General features: G+C 42.2%; 1 protein-coding gene across 1 annotated transcript in view; it reads right to left on the minus strand.

Moving 5' to 3' along the window:
• ddx31 (DEAD (Asp-Glu-Ala-Asp) box polypeptide 31) overlaps nt 1-20,597 on the minus strand; it is a 122,205-nt gene that overhangs the window by 62,283 nt on the left and 39,325 nt on the right. Inside the window, exons 15-16 of the mRNA XM_078226375.1 lie at nt 16,681-16,731; nt 8,911-9,050 (exon numbers count right to left, since the gene is read on the minus strand). Of these exons, the coding sequence (XP_078082501.1) occupies nt 8,911-9,050; nt 16,681-16,731 (191 nt within the window). The remainder of the gene's footprint in view (nt 1-8,910; nt 9,051-16,680; nt 16,732-20,597) is intronic.

The following is a 20,597-nucleotide window of genomic DNA, read 5'->3' on the forward strand; positions in this document are numbered from 1 at the left end:
TCTAAGCCCACATTTCCTCATTAACTATGTATGTGTCAGGGGTACATTTAAGTGAAATGTACTGTATGACAATTATTGTGAAAGGTTAATGAAAACATCATGGATTAAAATGGTGGGGAGGAGGGGGTAATAGTGATAGCACTGATGATTCCATGCCATTCTCTCCTGGCAGCCTGCCAGGCACCAATCTCCAAGATATTTGAACTGAATCACAGCAGGGAGCCATCATCTGAGTGCCCGTGCCAGGCTGAAGCCACACTTGTCTGGATGAATCAGTGAATGAGCAATCAGAGTTGAGAAATTGCGAGGCTGGCTGTGGAGCTTCTGTGAGCAGTTCACAAACAGAGCATGATATACGTGATACAGCAAAAAGGGTGGTGGGGGGGGTGGAGACACAGTGCATCACAAGACTCTTCAAATTTATATTCAATATAAAGTGTTGTGAATTTAAATCTACCATAATCACCAAATTAAAATTCTCCCCAACACCAAGGGGTAAAAAAAAAACAGAATAATGCACAGTTTCTCAACTGCTGTGCAAAAAGATTTTAATTGTAATTTTGATTAGAATTGCTAATTAAAAATGGTCATAGGCCATCCTGACCAGCAATAAGTGCAGCCCGAGGCAAAACGCCAATGGCACTGACAGCAGCAGGATAGCAGGTGGTCTATTCTATTGACCTGCTCATCCTTCTTCCGGATTGGAGGAAATATGAAAGCAAGGCAGGAGTCCAGATTATTCAGTTACAGGCTCTGCTGATTTATGTGTTTTACTGTAATAAAACTCTCATCAGAACAGAAAATGCATGCGCACCTTTAAGTCTTCAGTGTAAAAAAAAATACAAGCAAATTTCCAGGTATAACCATCTATTCCAGGTCGCTGCTTCATTTAACACATCCTTTCCAAGCGCCTGAAAACCCAACAGCTTCATGCCGCCCCAAGACTTCCCCGTCATCCTCCTACACTTTTAGTACTTATTACTGTCACAAGTAGGCTCACATTAACACTGCAATTGTGGAAGTCCCCTAGCTGCCACACTCCGGCGCCGGTTCGGGTACACCGAGGGAGAATTTAGCATGGCCAGTGCACCTAACTAGCATGTCTTTCGGACTGTGGGAGGAAACCGGAGCACCCGGAGGAAACCTACATAGACACAGGGAGAATGTGCAGACTCCACGCAGACAGTGACCCAAGCCGGGAATCGAAGCCAGATCCCTGATGCTGTGGGGCAGCAGTGCTAACCACTGTGCCATCGCATTGTAGTACACATAGGCCAACCACAATTTCCGGATTTCTCTTCTGTTCTGTTCATTGCTGGGGAAGGTCTGCCTAACTGGGTTTACCCTTCACCTAGGTTTTTCAAATTAAAGGGAAACACTTTTAGCAGCCAACCTACACTCATCCACATTATTTACTGATTTAAGCACATACTAGTTCAATTTTACACAGGCCCATGAACAACCACCCACACACATCTGCCACTCCAAGCTGGTTTCAGTGATCTTTACACTCAGATTTGCTAATTGAAGAGAAACTAGAACAGACAACCCTTCTGCAAAAGTAAAAACAGATTAAAAACCCTGCTCACAAAATCCTGCTTTACAAGTAAAGATTGTAAGCGACTTTTTAGTTTTGTTGATAACATCCCTGTTAGAGACTTGCTTCTGTATTTTGTGCTGTTGCTATTAATAATCATTCCCACAAACCTCTGCTACTGACACACCAAGATGCACATATTATTGTTGCCATCAACTAGAAGCAGCTTTCCCCTCTTTCGCACAAATTACTGACACCAACACTGCAATGCTTTTGCAGCTCTCTCTTTTTTTTAAAATCAGTTCTATGCAAGTAAATTGAGAGAAAGTTCACTCCAAACAAACGAAACACTCACTCCCTCCCTGTAAACACCAGGTCATCGTGCCTACCAGCCAGTTTTCAACCATGTACTTGAATCACAGAAATTCGATTTCACCATGGAACAGCTTTCAATTTCTTTTCATTACATAGTCGGAAGAATCGAATGGAATTCTGCACCTAAACTGCAGCTACCCGGCAATTAATGAAGAACCAAAAATAACATTTCTAAGCAATCTGGCAGATAATCTTTATGGACAGCAGCTGAGTGCTGAGGTAATTAATGGTAAACTTTAGAACTATGTTATAGAATGGGTGACTTGGTTATTTTTACAAAAATGCAGCAAGTATTATCCAACAGTGAACACTGGGGACAAAATCAGCTGCTACATATAAAGGCTTGCATTAAATGGTGCCTTTTGTGACAATTGTATTTACCATTTTGACAATACCATTTAATAACATAGTTCTAAAGTTCCAAAGTGCGGTCCAGCAAATGAATTACTTTCAAAATGTAGTCAATATTGTAATGGAGGAAATGGGCAGCCATTTTGCAAACATCAAACTGCCACAAACAACAATGCAATAATGACCAGATAATCGGTTTTTGTAATGTTGATTAAAGGATAAATATTGGCCTGGACATCAGAGATTAACACTCCTGCTCTTTGAAATAGTGCCATGGCATCTTTTACATCCATCTGAGAGTGCAGATGGGTGCAGAGAGTACAATTTTGTATCTCATCCAAAAGACGGCATCTCCGACAGTGCAGTACTCACTCAGTGCTGCACTGGGGTATCAGCCTTGATATTATGTGTTCAAGTCCTGGAGTGAAACTTGAACCCACAACCTTCTGATTTAGAGCCAAGAATGCTATCAACTGAACGACAGCAGACTCCGTAAGACATGTAAAATTTTGCTGTGTTAAGTGCCATTTCTTGATAACACATGTATTCCATAATTATTTGTGGGTGTATTAATTATATATTTTTATGTTGTTCCTTGTGAATTAAACACTGTAAAACTGCACTGATATGTGTCATAAGAGTATTGTAAAGTTTCATGTTGAGACTCTCCTGCTAGGATATAGAACAGAAAACTTAGTGGCTTCCAGCAGTTTGCGACAAAAGTTATAGGTCATGTCTATAACCATGGCAAGTTACCTGTCCTGGGAGTACCATAAGGAAACTGAACTGAAACTAGGAACTTTCCCATAAAGATGGAGGCAGAGGCACTCCGGGTGTTAACATATGTTCTAGCCATCCATTTCAAAATATCCCACGCAGCAGTATGAGAGCAGGATATCTGGCTATAACTGGCGAGACCAAGGGGACTAACGAAGAAAAATACTTTAAAAGCAGGGAGGCTTTGGATTGAGAAAACAAGACCAATTAGATCAAGATACTGGACAAATCCACAACATTTATGACAATCTTGTACATGATGTAAATGAATTTTCAATACATGGAAAAACTTTTAAAAAATTCTTCTTTCCAAAGTTAAACCAGATTACTTAAAAGAATTTTGTTCTGACTTTACCCATTGCAGGAAGAAAGATTACCCTCCGATTTATCTTTGTTTCAATAAAAGTTGTGGAGGGAGTTTAGGCACTGCAGACTACAATGTACACATGGACAAGCTAGGCAGCAAGCCGATGACAGCTGAGCTTGCGATCAGTGCTGGGAACCATACATGCCTGACTCAGTGAATGAATGAGCGGACGATGAAAGCTGATGAATTGCACCAATGATCCATAAAGGCAGTTTGCAGCATGGTGCAACACACGCCGTCAAAATAAATTGCTGTCCAGTATTATAAACAGAGCATTATGAAGACAGTTCTGACAATTTAATTTAAGATTTGGGCCAAAAACCCAGTGTGTAGTTTTTTTTTTTTGCCTAGTACAGAGGACAGTAGCAGAATGTTTTTAAGGGATTCACAGTTCGCATCACCTTTGCAATATAAGTGCTTAAGACAAGACACTGACCAATGCTAATATAAGACTCTTCACTCAATAAGCAGGAGATTACCAAATGACATAATTAAATAACTTGTAAGTGCTGGTGCAACCACCTTTATAGAAAAGCACTTGCTCAATGTCCTTGGCTTAGCATGATTTTGTCAAATTCCAAAGTACACTTCTGACACAAATTTACTGAAGTGATGTTACTTTGAACTGGTGCTATTGTTAGTCCGAGTATGTAGTATTGTGCATTGTCCCTTCCAGCAGATCAAACTGCTCTGATCCCAAGAATGTCTTTCAAAATGATTTTAAAAAACAGCCTGCAAGACTGTGGAAAATATGCTGCTCCATGTAAATCAGGGGCAGAAAACAAAAGCACAAAAGTTCACTATGGAGCCAAATCTATTCTTGATTCCTGAGCTTCCAAACTAGGACCCAATTTCCAACTTGCTTTCCTGTTCCTAAGTCCTTGAACGTGTTGTTGCTTCCCGAATCCTGTCCTTATCCAGTCTGTCCTACTCCAGATCCACAGCAATGCAGTTGACTCTTAACTGCCCTCTGAAATGGCCCATCAGGCCACTCAGTTCAAGGGCAATTAAAAATGGGCAATAAATTCTGGCCCAGCCAGCAACACCCACATCCCATGAATTAATAATAATAAAAAAATCTTTCTTGCATCTTCATGTTTCAATCTCTTCAAATCAGGTTTCCAACTTTGCCATAGCACTGAACCGGCCTTATTTAAAATCACAAATCATTGTGACTGTGATGCATTATTTCTCCCTTTCCTCCTAAACATCATTGCAGCCTTTGACATGGTTAACCACACTATGTTCTTCTGCTGCCTGTTTCCTGTTATCTGGATTTTTGGATTTCATAGAATCATAGAAATCATAGAAACCCCACAGCACAGAAAGAGGCCATTTGGCCCATCGAGTCTGCACCGACCACAATCCCACCCAGGCTCTACCCCCATATCCCTACATATTTCCCCACTAATCCCTCTAACCTACGCATCCCAGGACACTAAGGGCAATTTTAGCATGGCCAATCAACCTAACCCGCACATGTTTGGACTGTGGGAGGAAACAGGAGCACCCGGAGGAAACCCACGCAGACACGAGGAGAATGTGCAAACTCCATACAGACAGTGACCCAAGCCAGGAATCGAACCCAGCTCCCTGGAGCTGCGAAGCACCAGTGCTAACCACTGTGCTACCGTGCCGCCCATTTATATGGATTTATATTCACTTGGCTGCTCTCATACCTGATTGTAACCAGAATATCTCTGGCAATTATTGTTCTTCTTGCCCCGGTCAATTATTTCTAGAGCCCCCCCAAGAATCTATCTTTGGCCCCTCCACTCCCTTATCCTTACTGTAAATGCAAGATATCAATAATGGAGTCAGCTTCACATGTGTACTGATGACATCCAGCATTGTCAGACGAGTTGTCCAATGAGCTTCAACTTCCTCCTTCAAACTTTGGGAAGACTGTGGCTATTGTCTTTGGATTCTTCCATAAACTCCATATCCTTAGCAGTGATTCCACCCCCCGCCCCTCCAAACATCATCACAGGCTAAGCCAGACTGTTTGTAATCATAACACCTTATTTTAACCCTGTGACAAGCTTTCAACCCCATATATTCTCCAAGCCAAGGACTGCCTATGTCCACATTTGTCACATCTCCTGCTTCAGCCCATATGCTGCTCAAACTCAGGGAAGGCAACGGCCTAGTGGTATTATCGCTATACTATTAATCCAGAAACTCAGCTAATGTTCTGGGGACCTGGGTTCGAATCCTGCCATGGCAGATGGTGGAATTTGAATTCAATAATAAATATCTGGAATTAAGAATCTACTGATGACAATGAAACAAAGTCAATTGTTGGAAAAACCCATTTGGTTCACTCATGTCCTTTAGGGAAGGAAATCTGCTGTCCTTACCTGGTCTGGCCTACATGTGACTCCAGAGCCACAGCAATGTGGTTGACTCTTAACTGCCCTCCAAAGGCAACTAGGGATGGGCAATAAATGCTGGCCAGCCAGCGACTCCAGTGTCCCATGAATGAATAAAAAAAACCTCTCATCCTTTCTCTGTCAATTCCAGATTTGACTACTTAATGATCTTCAGCTCTTCCAAAGCTCTGCTGCCTGTATCCTACTTGGCTCAATTTTGGCCTCTGCTCTTGATGGCTTACATTGAGGAGGCGATGGTGTAATGGTATTGTCACTGGGCTAGCAATATAGAGACCAAGAGTAATGTCACCTGGGTCCCACCAGGGCAGATGGTGAAATTTGAATTCAATAAATTAAATCTGGAATTAAAAGTCTAATGATGACCATGAAACCATTGCCGATTGTCATAAAAGCTCATCTGGTTCACTAATGCCCTACATGTGACTCTTGATCCACAGCATTATGGTCAGTTCTTAAATGCCCTCTGGGCGTCACAGTGGCTGGCACTGCTGCCTCACAGCGCCAGGGTCCCAGGTTCAATTCCAGCCTCGGATCACTGTCTGTGTGGAGTTTGCACATTCTACCCGTGTCTGCGTGGGTTTCCTGCAGGTGCTCCGGTTTCCTCCTATAGTCCAAAGATAAGCGGGTTAGGTTGATTGGCCATGCTAAATTGACCCTAGTGTCAGGGGGATTAGCAGGGTAAGAATGTATGGGATACAGGAATAGGGCCTGGGTAGGATTGTGGTCGGTGCAGACTTGATGGGCCGAATGGCCTCCTTCTGTACTGTAGGGATTCTATGAAATGGTTTAGCAAGCCACTTTGTTCAAGCGATGCCCACATCTCTTGAAAGAATTTTTAAAATTCCTAGTCTCCAAACACCTCCAATTTAAAATTCTCAATCGTGTTGACATTCCTTCGAGGTATCACTCTCCCCGATCTCCAACTTCCTTCATCGCTATTAGCAATTTCAGTTATTTCCTTATTTTCTCTGTTCCTCTAATACTAGCCATTTATGCAACCACTCACCTCCATCCACCGTTCAGTCTAACTTCTGGAACTCCCTCCTTAAACTTTGCACCTCCCTCTCCTTTTAAAAGGTCACTTTAAAACCCACCTGTTCATCCCTCCTAATATCTCCTTCCTTCTTTACTGTCCGATTATGTCTTTGGGACATTTTTATACTTTCAATATAACGTACAGCCACTTGTTTGTGTATAAATAGGGTGCGAAAATTCAGACAAATTCCCGATGCAAGGTGGAACAAAGCTCTCTTATCCTACTTTGCTTCTACTGGCCAGGCCCAGATACTGAATTCAGGCAAAGATTATACAACTGTCACCACAACTGTGGTATAAATGCAGCCTTAGTTACATCTAAACTCTAAAATACTTCACAATTTGAGCTCATTGCTGTTATTGTCAAACTGGAGAAGTTTCAATTTCTGTTCAACTATTTTTCTTTTTTGGGCAACTAACCATCCACAAAATAGTACATAGCAGTTGATATTGGCAAGGAACAAGGTTAGAGAAATCTCACCCAAGATTTGGTTGTGCCTAAAGTCAACACTTGGCATCGACAACAGTTTCACACTATTTTCCAATATAACCATCTCTTCCTTTGAAAATTAACTAAAACACATTCAGCAAGAAAGAACACTCAGCTGTGCCAAGGCTTCTTCTGTAACTGCAGGATAATAGCTTACGATTCAACATTATTTACTACATGCTAGGATACAACTTCATTTCAACTATTATTTTAGTTTACACACAGTGCCGTGCTTTAGGGGCTTCAACAGACACGGAAAGTTGATTTAACTGTTCTATATAATTTTCAAACTAAATCTCACACTGTTGCAAGTGATTACGCACCAGATCCTGAGTATTTCAGGGTCCTAACCACAAGACTGCAGTCCGGGTTTGTCACCCGATCAAATGCATTCCTGGAGGTTTCACGACAAGACCTACCCCCATGCCCCAGTCATTCATGGCCGACATGTTCGTCCTTAGTCATAGACTTCAGGGAGCGTAGTGGAAAAAGCTTGTCCCGGAATACATCAATGGGAATGAAGTAGAAATGGTCGAGAGCTTCAAGTTTTTAGGTGTCCAGATGACCAACAAACTGTCCTGGCACTCCATGCCGACACTATAGTTAAGACCACCAACGCCTCTACTTTCTCAGGAGACTAAGGAAATTTGGCATGTCAGCTATGACTCTCACCAGCTTTTACAGATGCATCATAGAAAGCACTCTTTCTGATTGTATCACAGCTTGGTATGGCTCCTGCTCTGCCCAAGACCGCAAGAAACTACAAAAGGTCGTGAATGTAGCCCAATCCATCATGCAAATCAACCTCCCATCCATTGACTCAAATTGGGAAGTCTACACTTCCCGCTGCCTCGGAAAAGTAGCCAGCATAATTAAGGACCCCACACACCCAGACAGCTTCCACCTTCTTATATCGGGAAAAAAGATACAAAAGTCTGAGGTCATGTACCAACCAACTCGAGAACAGCTTCTTCCCTGCTGCTGTTAGACTTTTGAGTGGACCTACCTCGCACGAAGTTGAACTTTCTCTACACCCTAGCTATGACTGTAACACTACATTCTGCACTCTCTCCTTTCCTTCCCTATGAATGGTATGCTTGGTCTCTAAAGCGTGCAAGAAACAATACTTTTCACTGCACACCAATACGTGACAATAATAAATCAAATCAAAATTATGACGCACTGCATTCCTACACCAACTGCAAAGCAAAAAAGACTCATTATCTAAATGGATGATGCTTGACCATCATCCAAACAACCTTTTCTCCCCTGTCCATTTTCAATATTTTTACATCTAGTAAAGAGAAATGTTCAAAGAAAATTTAAACAAAAACTCTTTTTTTGATGTCCCTGTGATTTTTCTCTAGGGTTGTACAGAGTAGTCTGCTGCAGATTAATCTTCAATTCCTGGAATCCTGATCCTGGAGGGTTGGTGACCCTACTGCTGACTGGTCAACAAGGAACCGTACCAGAAAAGGAATTCTGCCCCCAAAAAATAGCTTCAATTAATTAAAATGTTGAATAAAACAGTACCAGAACTTCAGAAAACAAATGTATTTGTTCCTTCCTGTTTGATATGACTGACCTGATATAGTGAGACACAAGTATATTTGCATATTCTGCTTCGGAGGGAGTGAGGAAAAGGAGACTATTTCCACAGGACCCAATCCGGGCTGTCCTTCCCACTCTGTGAACATATTCTGCAGGCGAGGTCGGAGCATTATACTGAAAAAGAGAGGGGGAAAAAAATGGTTTTTAATCTTTATTCGACTCCCCAAACAAGGCTAAGTGAGGTTAAAGCTCTCTCTTTTTCTAAATAATAGGACAAATTTCCAAAGGGCCTCCAGCTGTTTCTTACCCGTTCCGTATCAATGTGCAGATCATAGAACAGATGTAATAAGCAAATTGATCATTGTGCGTTTCAAAACCTACCAGATTCTCTCTTCACTAATTTGCCACATGCTGTTGGTTTCTTCACGTAATAGGGTTCACCTTTTACTTTCAGTGGGATAACTAACTTTGTGTCTCCTTTTTTCCTATTTGGGGATTTGTTGCATCAGTTGAAATTTTCAAAGCTGGGCGGAATGGATTTTTGTTAGGTAAGCTTATTGAGGATCGATAGATAAATGGACTTGAAGTGCAGATCAACCAGAATTTACCAGCGGGGTAACAAATTTAAAACAGAGTTGAAGAGAATCTACTTCTCCTAAAGGGTTGTGAAACTGTGGGATCCGCTACTCCAAAGTGCGATGGATGCTGGGACAGTGAGTAAATTTGAGGAGTTAGACAGATTTTTAATTAGTAATGGGTTGAATTGGCTGCCGCCATGTCAATGAGGCGACAGTGATCTCATTCTTCCACAAGTGGGAGTCTAACTGAAACCAGCAGGTTCCTGCAGGTAGTTACAATCCCCCAATGACTTTTGTAAAGTAACTCTACAGAAATGGAAAAACTAAGAGTCAATTGCAACAATGGTCCTCAAGTGTCCAATGAATTCACACACCTGCTGGAACAGTCAAAAAGTTAATTAATATATCTGTAGAGCAGCATTTGTGTGTGCATGTGCAATGGCTCAAGAATAGAAAAAAAAACTTGTTTTAGTTACTACGCACTATATATTCTGAAAGCACTGTTCTGGAGAAATATAAGCAAATAATTGGCGGAAAAGCACAAGATTAAGGATAGGCCATTCAGTTACTCAAGTTTGTTCCTCCATTTGGGAAGTCATTTGGGGTGGCACGGTAGCACAGTGGTTAGCACTGCTGCTTCACAGCTCCAGGGACCTGGGTTCGATTCCCGGCTTGGGTCACGGTCTGTGTGGAGTTTGCACATTCTCCTCGTGTCTGCGTGGGTTTCCTCTGGGTGCTCCGGTTTCCTCCCACAGTCCAAAGATGTGCAGGTTAGGTTGATTGGCCATGCTAAAATTGCCCCTTAGTGTCCTGAGATGCGTAGGTTAGAGGGATTAGTGGGTAAAATATGTAGGGATATGGGGGTAGGGCGTGGGTGGGATTGTGGTCGGTGCAGACTCGATGGGCCGAATGGCCTCTTTCTGTACTGTAGGGTTTCTATGATTCATAAGTTGATAAGATATAGGAGCAGAATTAGGTCATTCGGCCCATCAAATCCGCTCCACCATTCGATCCTGGCTGATATGTTCCTCATCCCCATTTTCCTGCCTTCTCCCCATAACCCTTCAACCCATTGCTAATTTAAAAATCTCTCTAACTCCTCCTTAAATTTACTCACTGTCCCAGCATCCATCGCACTTTGGAGTAGCGGATTCCACCGTTTCACAACCCTTTAGGAGAAGTAGATTCTCTTCAACTCTGTTTTAAATTTGTTACCCCCTCTGGTAAATTCTGGTTGATCTGCACTTCAAGTCCATTTATCTATCGATCCTCAATAAGCTTACCTAACAAAAATCCATTCCGCCCAGCTTTGAAAATTTCAACTGATGCAACAAATCCCCAAATGGGAAAAAAGGAGACACAAAGTTAGTTATCCCACTGAAAGTAAAAGGTGAACCCTATTACGTGAAGAAACCAACAGCATGTGGCAAATTAGTGAAGAGAGAATCTGGTAGGTTTTGAAATGCACAGAATGATCAATTTACTTATTACATCTGTTCTACGATCTGCACATTGATACAGCTTTGGGGCAGCCTGCCTGAGCTATTTCTTTGAAATAATTATCCAATTCATCTCATTCCTCGGTTCTTACTCCCAAATCCTGCATTTTTTTCTTTTTAAGTTTGTGCCCAATTTTTAACATAGAACAAAGAGAACAAAGAACAATACAGCACAGGAACAGGCCCTTCGGCCCTCCAAGCCCGCGCCGCTCCCCGGTCCAGGATTGAATCCTGAATCCAGGATCCCCGCCCAATTTTCCAGCCTATCTACATACCAATATCCTATCCACCGAGCTGTCCCTCACAGCTACGATGCTTTGTTCATTACAACCTATTAACTTACCCCCACCCCCCCATTCCAGACCATGTGATCTCCAGGGAGAGGCGAAAACCCAGAGTGAAAAACCCCAGGGCCAATATGGGGAAAAAAAAATCTGGGAAATTCCTCTCCGACCCCCTGAGGCGATCGAAACGAGTCCAGGAGATCACAATGGCCCCGATCGGAAAATGCTTCCCAACCCTAGTCATTTCCACTTCCACGAACACCATATGAATTCCCTGCCCCCGAGACAGGTTCCCAACTACATATACAGCATACCCATATCACAAATGGTGCAAGTAATTGCAATATTATACTCAGGTAGGTAACTATGTTTAGACACTCAATGTCCATCTGATTCCTTTAGTTAAAGAGCAATCCAGTGGTTAACCAGATAAGCTGAAAACCAACACCCACCTGAGCAGCAATTATTATCGCAACAGGAAGCAGATACTAGACTATAGGAAATCACTATGAAGTTGAGGAATAATGAGATACTATGGCTTTAAGCACTGTTGATGAAGGTGCAACAATGGTGAGGTTAATGAGGGGTCAGCTGGATAGAGGTGCAAGATGCCAAATTCCCCTCTTGTAGTTGTATGATACCAAGCCCTAGTGGGCCTGGTTTTCAACCAAGGTTACCGAAACATCAGCACTGTATTTCAAGGTCGCTTATGTCTGTAAACACTGTTTGAAGGTAGCCTGTGTAGCACAGGGGAGTCCAATACCCATGTCCTCATCATCTCTCACAAGTGACATTAATGCAGGCAATGGTTCTCTCCCTGTAATCTGAATTGACAAGTGTTACAACTGATTATACGAAGAATCTCAGCAACTTCACAAAAGGATCAAAAGAATGTCAGAATGATCTGTATTCAAAATAAATGAAATAAAGTTTGCTTTTAAGAAACTCTAAGAAGCAAATTTCATTCATGACCTACATCACTGGTTCTAATTGTGAAGCTTGGCGGATATACTAAACCATCCGAACGGCTTCTCACTATCATTAAAGCTTCTGTGCCGGTAAGTGAGCGAGTGGGAGCTGAAAATGGTCCATTGCTATTCTGGTTAAATTAACTACCTTCATGATGCTAAGATGACCTATTCACATATTCATAGAAAAACAAACATATCGCGGATGCCTCATTATCTTTTGCAGTGCAAAAAATGTTGAAATTCAACAATAATTGGTTTGGCCATTTTGGCTCAGGTAGGATTTCTGTGAATCAAAAACAATAACCAATTTCTTCCACTGAAGCACAACACATTCTGAAAAATAACACACATATGTCGAACTGAGAAAGCAACTGAATAGTATGGATACCGTGCAGATGTACGGCTGTGCAACCATCTGGAATACCATGCAGCTCAATGTATCTGGAATGTACCATGCAGCCGATGGGCAGCATGGTGGCACAGTGGTGAGCACTGTTGCCTCACAGCTCCAGGGACCCGGGTTCAATCCCAGCCTTGGGTGACTGTGTGGAGTTTGCACATTACCCCCGTGTTTGTTTGGTTTTCCTCCGGGTGCTCCGGTTTCCTCCCACAGTCCAAAGATGTGCAAGTTAGATGGATTGACTATGCTAAATTACCCCTTAATGTCCCAAGATGTGCAAGTTAGATGGATTAGCCACAGGAAATGTGTGGGGTTATGGGGATAGGGTGGGGGAAGAGGGTCTGGGTCAGAGAGTTGGTGCAGACTCGATGGGCCAAATGGTCTCTTCTGAACTGTAGGGGTTCAATGATTCAATAAATACACTGCACACAACAAAGAAAAAAGTTAGATGGAACCTTGGTCCCAGGTTACAGCTATAATTAAATTCCACTTTTGGACTGCAGGTACAATACAGTTTTGACTAAGAAAGATACAGAAGGATTTCAACATGAAGTCAAAAATGTATCCCTCAAGGTTTGCAAGGTTGCGAATATGACTATTAAATAAAAATGTTTGTCATTGAGGGGAAAAAAAACATGTACACACATGCCAAGGTTGCAGGGTTGCCATTCATCTCCATGGAAACAGGAGACAGCGATGTCACAGTTAAACTGCGGCTGAAGCCAGTGAAACAGACCCAAAATAGCCCACGCATCTTACACCTCGGACAGGTTTCGACATCTTGGCCAAGTTGTCAAGCTGTTGTAGTTATAACTGCTTATTTGTGAAAGCAAATAATTACTCCCTAAAGGTCACCTTCAGCGGACAGAGATCCTGAATGTGTAAAGTTCCTCTTTCTCCACCCACAGGGTACCCTGCAAGGAGTATTCTCGTCAGTCCCCTGGATTGCAATTACAGCCCAATTTCACTGATCAGTTCCTGGGAAATATTTAACCAGCATGTACAATATGATACAATCTCACTTAGATGGCAGGGAAGGTACTGCGTTTCCTGGGAAATACAGTTCTGGAGTTCATTACCGCTCCCACTATGACATTTAGTGTTGTAGAATCCCACCATAGAGCTCTTTGGGAAGGCACAGCCTTCAGTTTAACACCTAATTTGAAAAGGTACTACCACAGGGGATGCAGTCAAATATCACTATTACTTTGTTTATAAAGACAGCAGACAAATTAGATTAGCTCCAAATTCAAAACTTTTGTTGTATTTAACTTCAGTCAACCCATACAAACTTAAACTTCCTGTAAGTCAGCACAATAGTTCTTCATGTTCCAAAGCACAGGAGTTTACAGCACAGGCCATTCCATCCTGTCCATCAGGGCATCTTTTTGCTGGAGGAACCAAAACTAATCCCATGGTCCTACATTCTCTTCTGCTTCAAACAGTTATCGATTTTTCTCTTACCGTATGCAGTACTCTCTATATCAAAAGCTCTTGGCGGCAAATCATTCCATTTTCCAATAACCCCCCCCCCACACACAAAGAAATTACTCCTAACTTCTATCTTTCCACTCAGGTCTTTCAATCTTATCTTTTCCTGCTTAGGTAGAAATTGTCCCAGAATCTCAAGCCTTTCCCTCACGATCTTTTGGTTTTCCTCATTCTGTTGAACTTGCACTCTACTCAATGGCTTTATTTTCTGTTCTAAGACAGGACATGCAAAAACCGCACACAATACTTAAAACTTTGGCCTAAAAGAGCACTTTAGCAAATTTATTATGATCTCTTTTATTCTTGATTTTATAGTTTTATCTACAAGTACCTGCAGCATATTGTGCTCCTGAGCCCCTCGAAGTTTCTCTGTTTATTCATGCCCTTCATCTCCTGGGAAATTTTTCTTTCCAAGTTGAACTATTTCACACTTCTCCACCTTAAAGCATATCTGCCACCAGTCTGCCCTTTCTACAAACTTTCTTTAAGTATTTTCCAAACATCCTCATAGAGTTTTGCACTATTTGCCCAAACCCCAACCTTTTTTTTTGCCATCAAAGCTTGTGTTTTGTAGAACAAAAATGGATCCAAGCGACTCCTGGGTTACACAACTTCTAACCCATCTCCCCTCCCAGCAACATCCAAATTCAAACACTTGGTTTCCTGCCCAGAAAGAATTTCTCATCCACACTGCTATATTTTTTCCTCATACACCTGAATTTTTATAACAAGCCATGATTTTTGTAGAAGGTGACCGCAGGCAGGAAGAACAACTTCCTCTGCCATTTTGTTAGGGACTTAGAGAAAAAGAATTCCAAGGGACAGGTCCCATGATGTCCAGCTGGCGGAGCAGGCTCAATTGCAACTTATGTTCCAAAGGATTGGAGCGCCCTTTTTAAAACGCACCCTGATACAAACATTTAAAGATAGAATCCCCACTCCTGAACACCCCACAGAACACCCCCACCTTCCCGCACGCAACATCCACCCACTCATCACCCACCCTGGCAGATTCTGCTCACCAAGTGCACAGTGGGGGACCTATTGCGATTCATGTGAATGTGCCCTCATGCCAACATGAATGGACAATCTTAGTTGGGGGAGCTCAGACGCAAAGGCCTGATGATTATAGTTAAATATATTCAAAAGGCGACAATCGGAATGGGATATCCCACCTGTGTCAGCCACATTGCCACGTTTTGGGACTCCCCTCAGGATTTCCCACTCCTGCTGCCGATCATGCTCTCTGAAAACGGGAGAACACACCCCCCCCCTTCCCCCCCCATTTCTAAAATCCGCCTATCCCACATCGAGTGCATTCATTTTTACTACCTCATCGATTACATCTTTAATAAAACTATTAGCCTGGTTAAAAGCCACTTCCATTTAAAAATCCATGTGACAATCATTGATTAATCTATGCACGGTTAAAAACTCACTAATGTTACTTTGAATTATAGATTGTTTGGGGGAGAATTTTAACCCCCAAGAACAAGTAGGGTTCAGGCCGATGGAAGAACTGTAAAATTCTCAAACATGGCTGCCCTCACCCTGGCCTGACCAGACTTTTCTCACAAATTGCTTTTCCACCCAATAGGCAGCCTTTCAATCTTTCTGGCTTTGGGCTAGAAACCTCTTGGAAACATGCCCTGCAGTTAATTTCTGCAGAACTAGTGAGAAACTTCCGGGTTTTCGAACTGAAAAATCTACCCGTCTCTCCACAGCAACGCCCCGCCCCCCCTCCCCCCCCCGATAAATACTGAGGCCTAAAAGTTTGCCCAAATCTGTCATTAGAGTATATGGACTATTGTTATCAAACCACCTTGTCTTCTTTTATGGTGAGCAATTGTATCTTTTAGTTCCCGAATATGGTGTGGGTTCAGACTTAACATTTGAAAATGTTGCCCATTTCAGCTACAGGAATAATGAAGCAGAGATCAGGCTCTCTCTAACTTTCCCTACCTGCGCTCAGCAAAGAGCGCTGGAACTCCCACTTCGAGCAACTCGAGGGGGACTCAGCACAACATCCAAAGGACACCACTAATGACAATGCGGCACGCCTTCATTGTTGCTCTAGGTCATCAGCACAGATGAAAAGCTGACGTCTTTGACTGGGAGCTTGCACTCACAATAAAATGTTAACTGAGTCAAGCTGATGTTGTTTGCAAAGCACCGCAGGCTAAGGTCTTTGGATGGACAGTGAAATGGTTAAGTATAAAGGCCAGAGAATCCTCCCTGCCCTTCACCTTATCCCAAATAATTTCTTCAAAATTTGGAACCAGTTAGCTGGAACAGAGAAAAAACTTCAGCAACCTTGGCAGATTTTGTTAAGGAAGTACCCCTTTACAACCAAAAAAAACCCCCCCCACAAAATATGTCAGTGATGTTACTTTAAATATTAAAATACTACATGGTCATTATCTTAGAAACATAAAAACAAGCAAATAAATGACTAATATAGAAATTGATTCAAAAAAAAGAGTAAATTAAGGCTCATTTGAAACACATGTATTCATATTTATGAATCATTTCATGTACTTTACGACGGAAGGCTGTTCACTGCTTAAGAACTGACTCTTACCTGAACAATCCACGTGACTTCTGGCAGGTCCAGCCCACGTGCTGCTACGTCCTTTCAGAGGAAAAAGACAGACAGAATAGAAGATTACATGGTGCTGAGACAAGACCCCAGCATGCCACTTGGTGGGCTACATGATGCCTGAAAGTACAGATGGACCGCAGGGCAATCGGTGCCAGCTTGTCAGTTGGATTCAAATGACTCATTTATTTGGTGCAGAAGCTTGCAAAGCGAGCAAGCTAATGGAGATAGGGAACCTAACGATTCACTAGGAGGGGCCACCATTTTGCCACTGTCATCCCAACATCCTGCCAAAAGTCATTATTGCCTTTTGCAGAAAGTCAGCAGCAGGGTAGTGGCCCCCGTTGTCCGGGCGACAGATTGTACCATGCTATCAGTGAAGGGATAAGAGGGAGTTAAAGCTGTCAGAAGCGCCAACAACTGCTTGAAACCAGAGGAAATTGGCATCTTAAGTTAGCTCTTCAGTCCAAGGTGCACACTATTCATATGAATGACCTTTTCTAAAACTGTACCATTACCAAAAAGAACAGGGTCCAAATGAACAATTACAGAGACAATATTATATGTAATTAAAAATGTGTGTAACATTTTAATGTGAACAGGCTTGACTGAAGCAAATCAACACTGCATTTCCAGGAATTAATCCAAAATGAACTGAAGCTTTTTAACGTCAAGCTGGGAAAACTTCCATCAAAAAATTACAAAAATGGGGAATCTGCACAGAGGCTGAACCAAACAATTAAGGTATCATTAAATGTTATTTGTAATTTTCAATCAGCTCTTGCACATTTAATTGCTGCAGGCTCCATTATATTTGGACTTTACAGAACAGATACAGGAAGGGCTGTTTAAACATCAAAATGACACGTGGGACCAAAAACTAAATGCTTCTCAGAAAAAGGAGAGAAAGGTCCTTTCCACCGCAATTAACTATTTGATTAATTTTATATCTGTTTTTTGTGGACTTTTCATAAATGACCTGGATGAGGAAGTGGAGGGATGGGTTGGTAAGTTTGCTGACGACACCAAGGTAGGTGGTGTTGTGGATAGTTTGGAGGGATGTCAGAAGTTGCAGCGAGACATAGATAGAATGCAAGACTGGGCGGAGAAGTGGCAGATGGACTTCAACCCGGATAAGTGTGTGGTGATCCATTTTGGCAGATCCAATGGGATGAAGCAGCAGTATAATATGAAGGGTACCATTCTTAGCAGTGTAGAGGATCAGAAGGACCTTGGGGTCCGGGTCCATAGGACTCTTAAATCGGCCTCGCAGGTGGAGGATGCGGTCAAGAAGGCGTACGGCGTACTGGCCTTCATTAATCGAGGGATTGAGTTTAGGAGTCGGGAGATAATGCTGCAGCTTTATAGGACCCTGGTTAGACCCCACTTGGAGTACTGCACGCAGTTCTGGTCACCTCATTACAGGAAAGATGTTGAAGCCATTGAAAGGGTGCAGAGGAGATTTACAAGGATGTTGCCTGGATTGGGGGGCATGCCTTATGAGGATAGGTTGAGGGAGCTTGGTCTCTTCTCCCTGGAGAGACGAAGGATGAGAGGTGACCTGATAGAGGTTTACAAGATGTTGAGAGGTCTGGATAGGGTAGACTCTCAGAGGCTATTTCCAAGGGCTGAAATGGTTGCTACGAGAGGACATAGGTTTAAGGTGCTGGGGGGTAGGTACAGAGGAGATGTCAGGGGTAAGTTTTTCACTCAGAGGGTGGTGGGTGAGTGGAATCGGCTGACGTCGGTGGTGGTGGAGGCAAACTCGTTGGGGTCTTTTAAGAGACTTCTGGATGAGTACATGGGATTTAATGGGATTGAGGGCTATAGATAGGCCTAGAGGTGGGGATGTGATCGGCGCAACTTGTGGGCCGAAGGGCCTGTTTGTGCTGTGGCTTTCTATGTTCTATGTTCTATGACTCTGATCCATAGCATAGCCTAAAAAGAAAATCAACTTTGTGACATTATTCCAACAATTCTGTTTGGTGACTAGGTCAGAGTCTGAAGTGAATGAAGTCCAAGAGGTAATGATGTCTATGGGGTCAAGGTCACCGAGAAGGCTGCTGGCAATGGTGGGAAGAGACACATAAATGGGAGAGATGGGCAATGTCTACATTCATCTTGTTCTCACTGTAACACCTTCACCAAGAGAAGGCATGTACAAAATTAGATCAGGAGGAGTTTTCTCTGGTACTAATTTCTGACATGGTCATCCATCAATAGGTTTAAATAAGCATTTGATCTTGGAAATAAATAATGGACTTTGAGGAACTATACTGCTTTGGCCTAAAGAAAAATAAAGGGAAAACTGAAGGATGGCTCAGTATGCAACATGTTTACAATAGTAGCATTAGTAATGGTCCATCTACACACTGCCAAACAAAAGGGCGAAGGGGTCGGTGGGGTGGAGGAAGCAGGCAGTGTGCATTTGAAATTGTGGAAAAACACAAGAAACCACAAAGTGAATTGGGTGCGAGTTGGACTATTATAAGAGGCCAGTGTGTTGATGAGTTTCTCAGTAAGGACTTGTGATATTGTCAAAAGAGAGAGGATTGAAGAGACTGGCTTAGGCAGCAGACTGTATGGCTATTCACAAGAGGATTTTCAGCATTTTTAAATTTTGTATAATTTACTGATTGCTGTGTTGGATAGAAAGGGACAGTCTGGCAGGAACTAGCACTGAGTGCTGTCAGGGGTTAATCGAGGTGACATGCACCAAGCTGGATTAAGCTCATGCTGAAAGTTTACTTGGGTCATCTGTTCTGGTCACAATGTTATTCACTGGTTATAATTTATTAGTCCTTGCTGCTATGGCCCAGCTCAGAACTCACCACATGGGGAACTGTAGGCATGCACCCACACTCTGACATGCCATGGCACACCATTACAAAATACAATTCCCAGGTTTAATATCTAATTTCAAGGGGCTAAAACAATACATTTTTTTGTTAAAAAAAAGGTAACCTTTAAGCTTCAGGTTGTAAAACCGACCAAACATATAAGCAGTCGGATTTCTGCTTCAAGCATTTCAACACTTTTATAGCTCAAGGGCAAAAGTCAACACTTTCACAGCACTCAACAGCATATATGTGTAAATACACCTATTTTAACAGGGATTTTTAAAAGCCTTATTAATCAGCTTAAGCCAATATATTTGTAGCCATACATCATTAAAATTTGAAAGATATCATCTTGTAATTTTTCTAATACCAATTTTAAAAACTACAACTATATATGAAACAAACAGGTCATTACCTACACAAAAACCAAGTTAATAAAAGTTGTGCACATTTATGCAAGTTTGAGAATCTTCTAAAACATACCTTCATAGTCATGCATTTGACATGGAATATTAACAGGGCAGGCATGATATAGTATCAGAGAATATTATGCAGAAGGGACAGCTCTGCATACCTCTTTCTTTTACGTTGTACATTTTCATGCATTTAAAGATCTAAAATCTTTTTACTAGGCACCTGAAAAATTACACGCCATTAAAAAAAGCTTTGTGCTGAAACTTGAAATACTCCAATCAAATCAAGCATGAAAAGCAAAGTCAAAGCCTACACAGTAAAACCCAGAGCTCTTTGCTCAGTCCTGTTTCTTTGGTGACAGCTTGCCTTGAAAGAGCAGTTCAGGAGTGCGTCATTACAAACAGAATGAGCTCGGAAGGGTTTATCAGCGCTAATTACTCCCGATAGCTGTAATTTACACTTTTTCGGTGGGTGGAAATAGTCAAGATTCACACGTTTAGAGATCAGCATCTGCCACCTTTGGAGTGCAGAATGCCACCTTCTGCAGTCTGTGCAGCAGCAAGGAGAGCCAAAACAATCCAACACAAGGCTCAGATTAATACCCAACAGCATCGGCGTGGTCAATTTTAGCTCCAAGTGGACAGG

This window comes from Mustelus asterias, chromosome 13 (assembly GCF_964213995.1).
Source record: "Mustelus asterias chromosome 13, sMusAst1.hap1.1, whole genome shotgun sequence".
In the NCBI taxonomy this organism is placed as follows: Eukaryota; Metazoa; Chordata; class Chondrichthyes; order Carcharhiniformes; family Triakidae; genus Mustelus; species Mustelus asterias.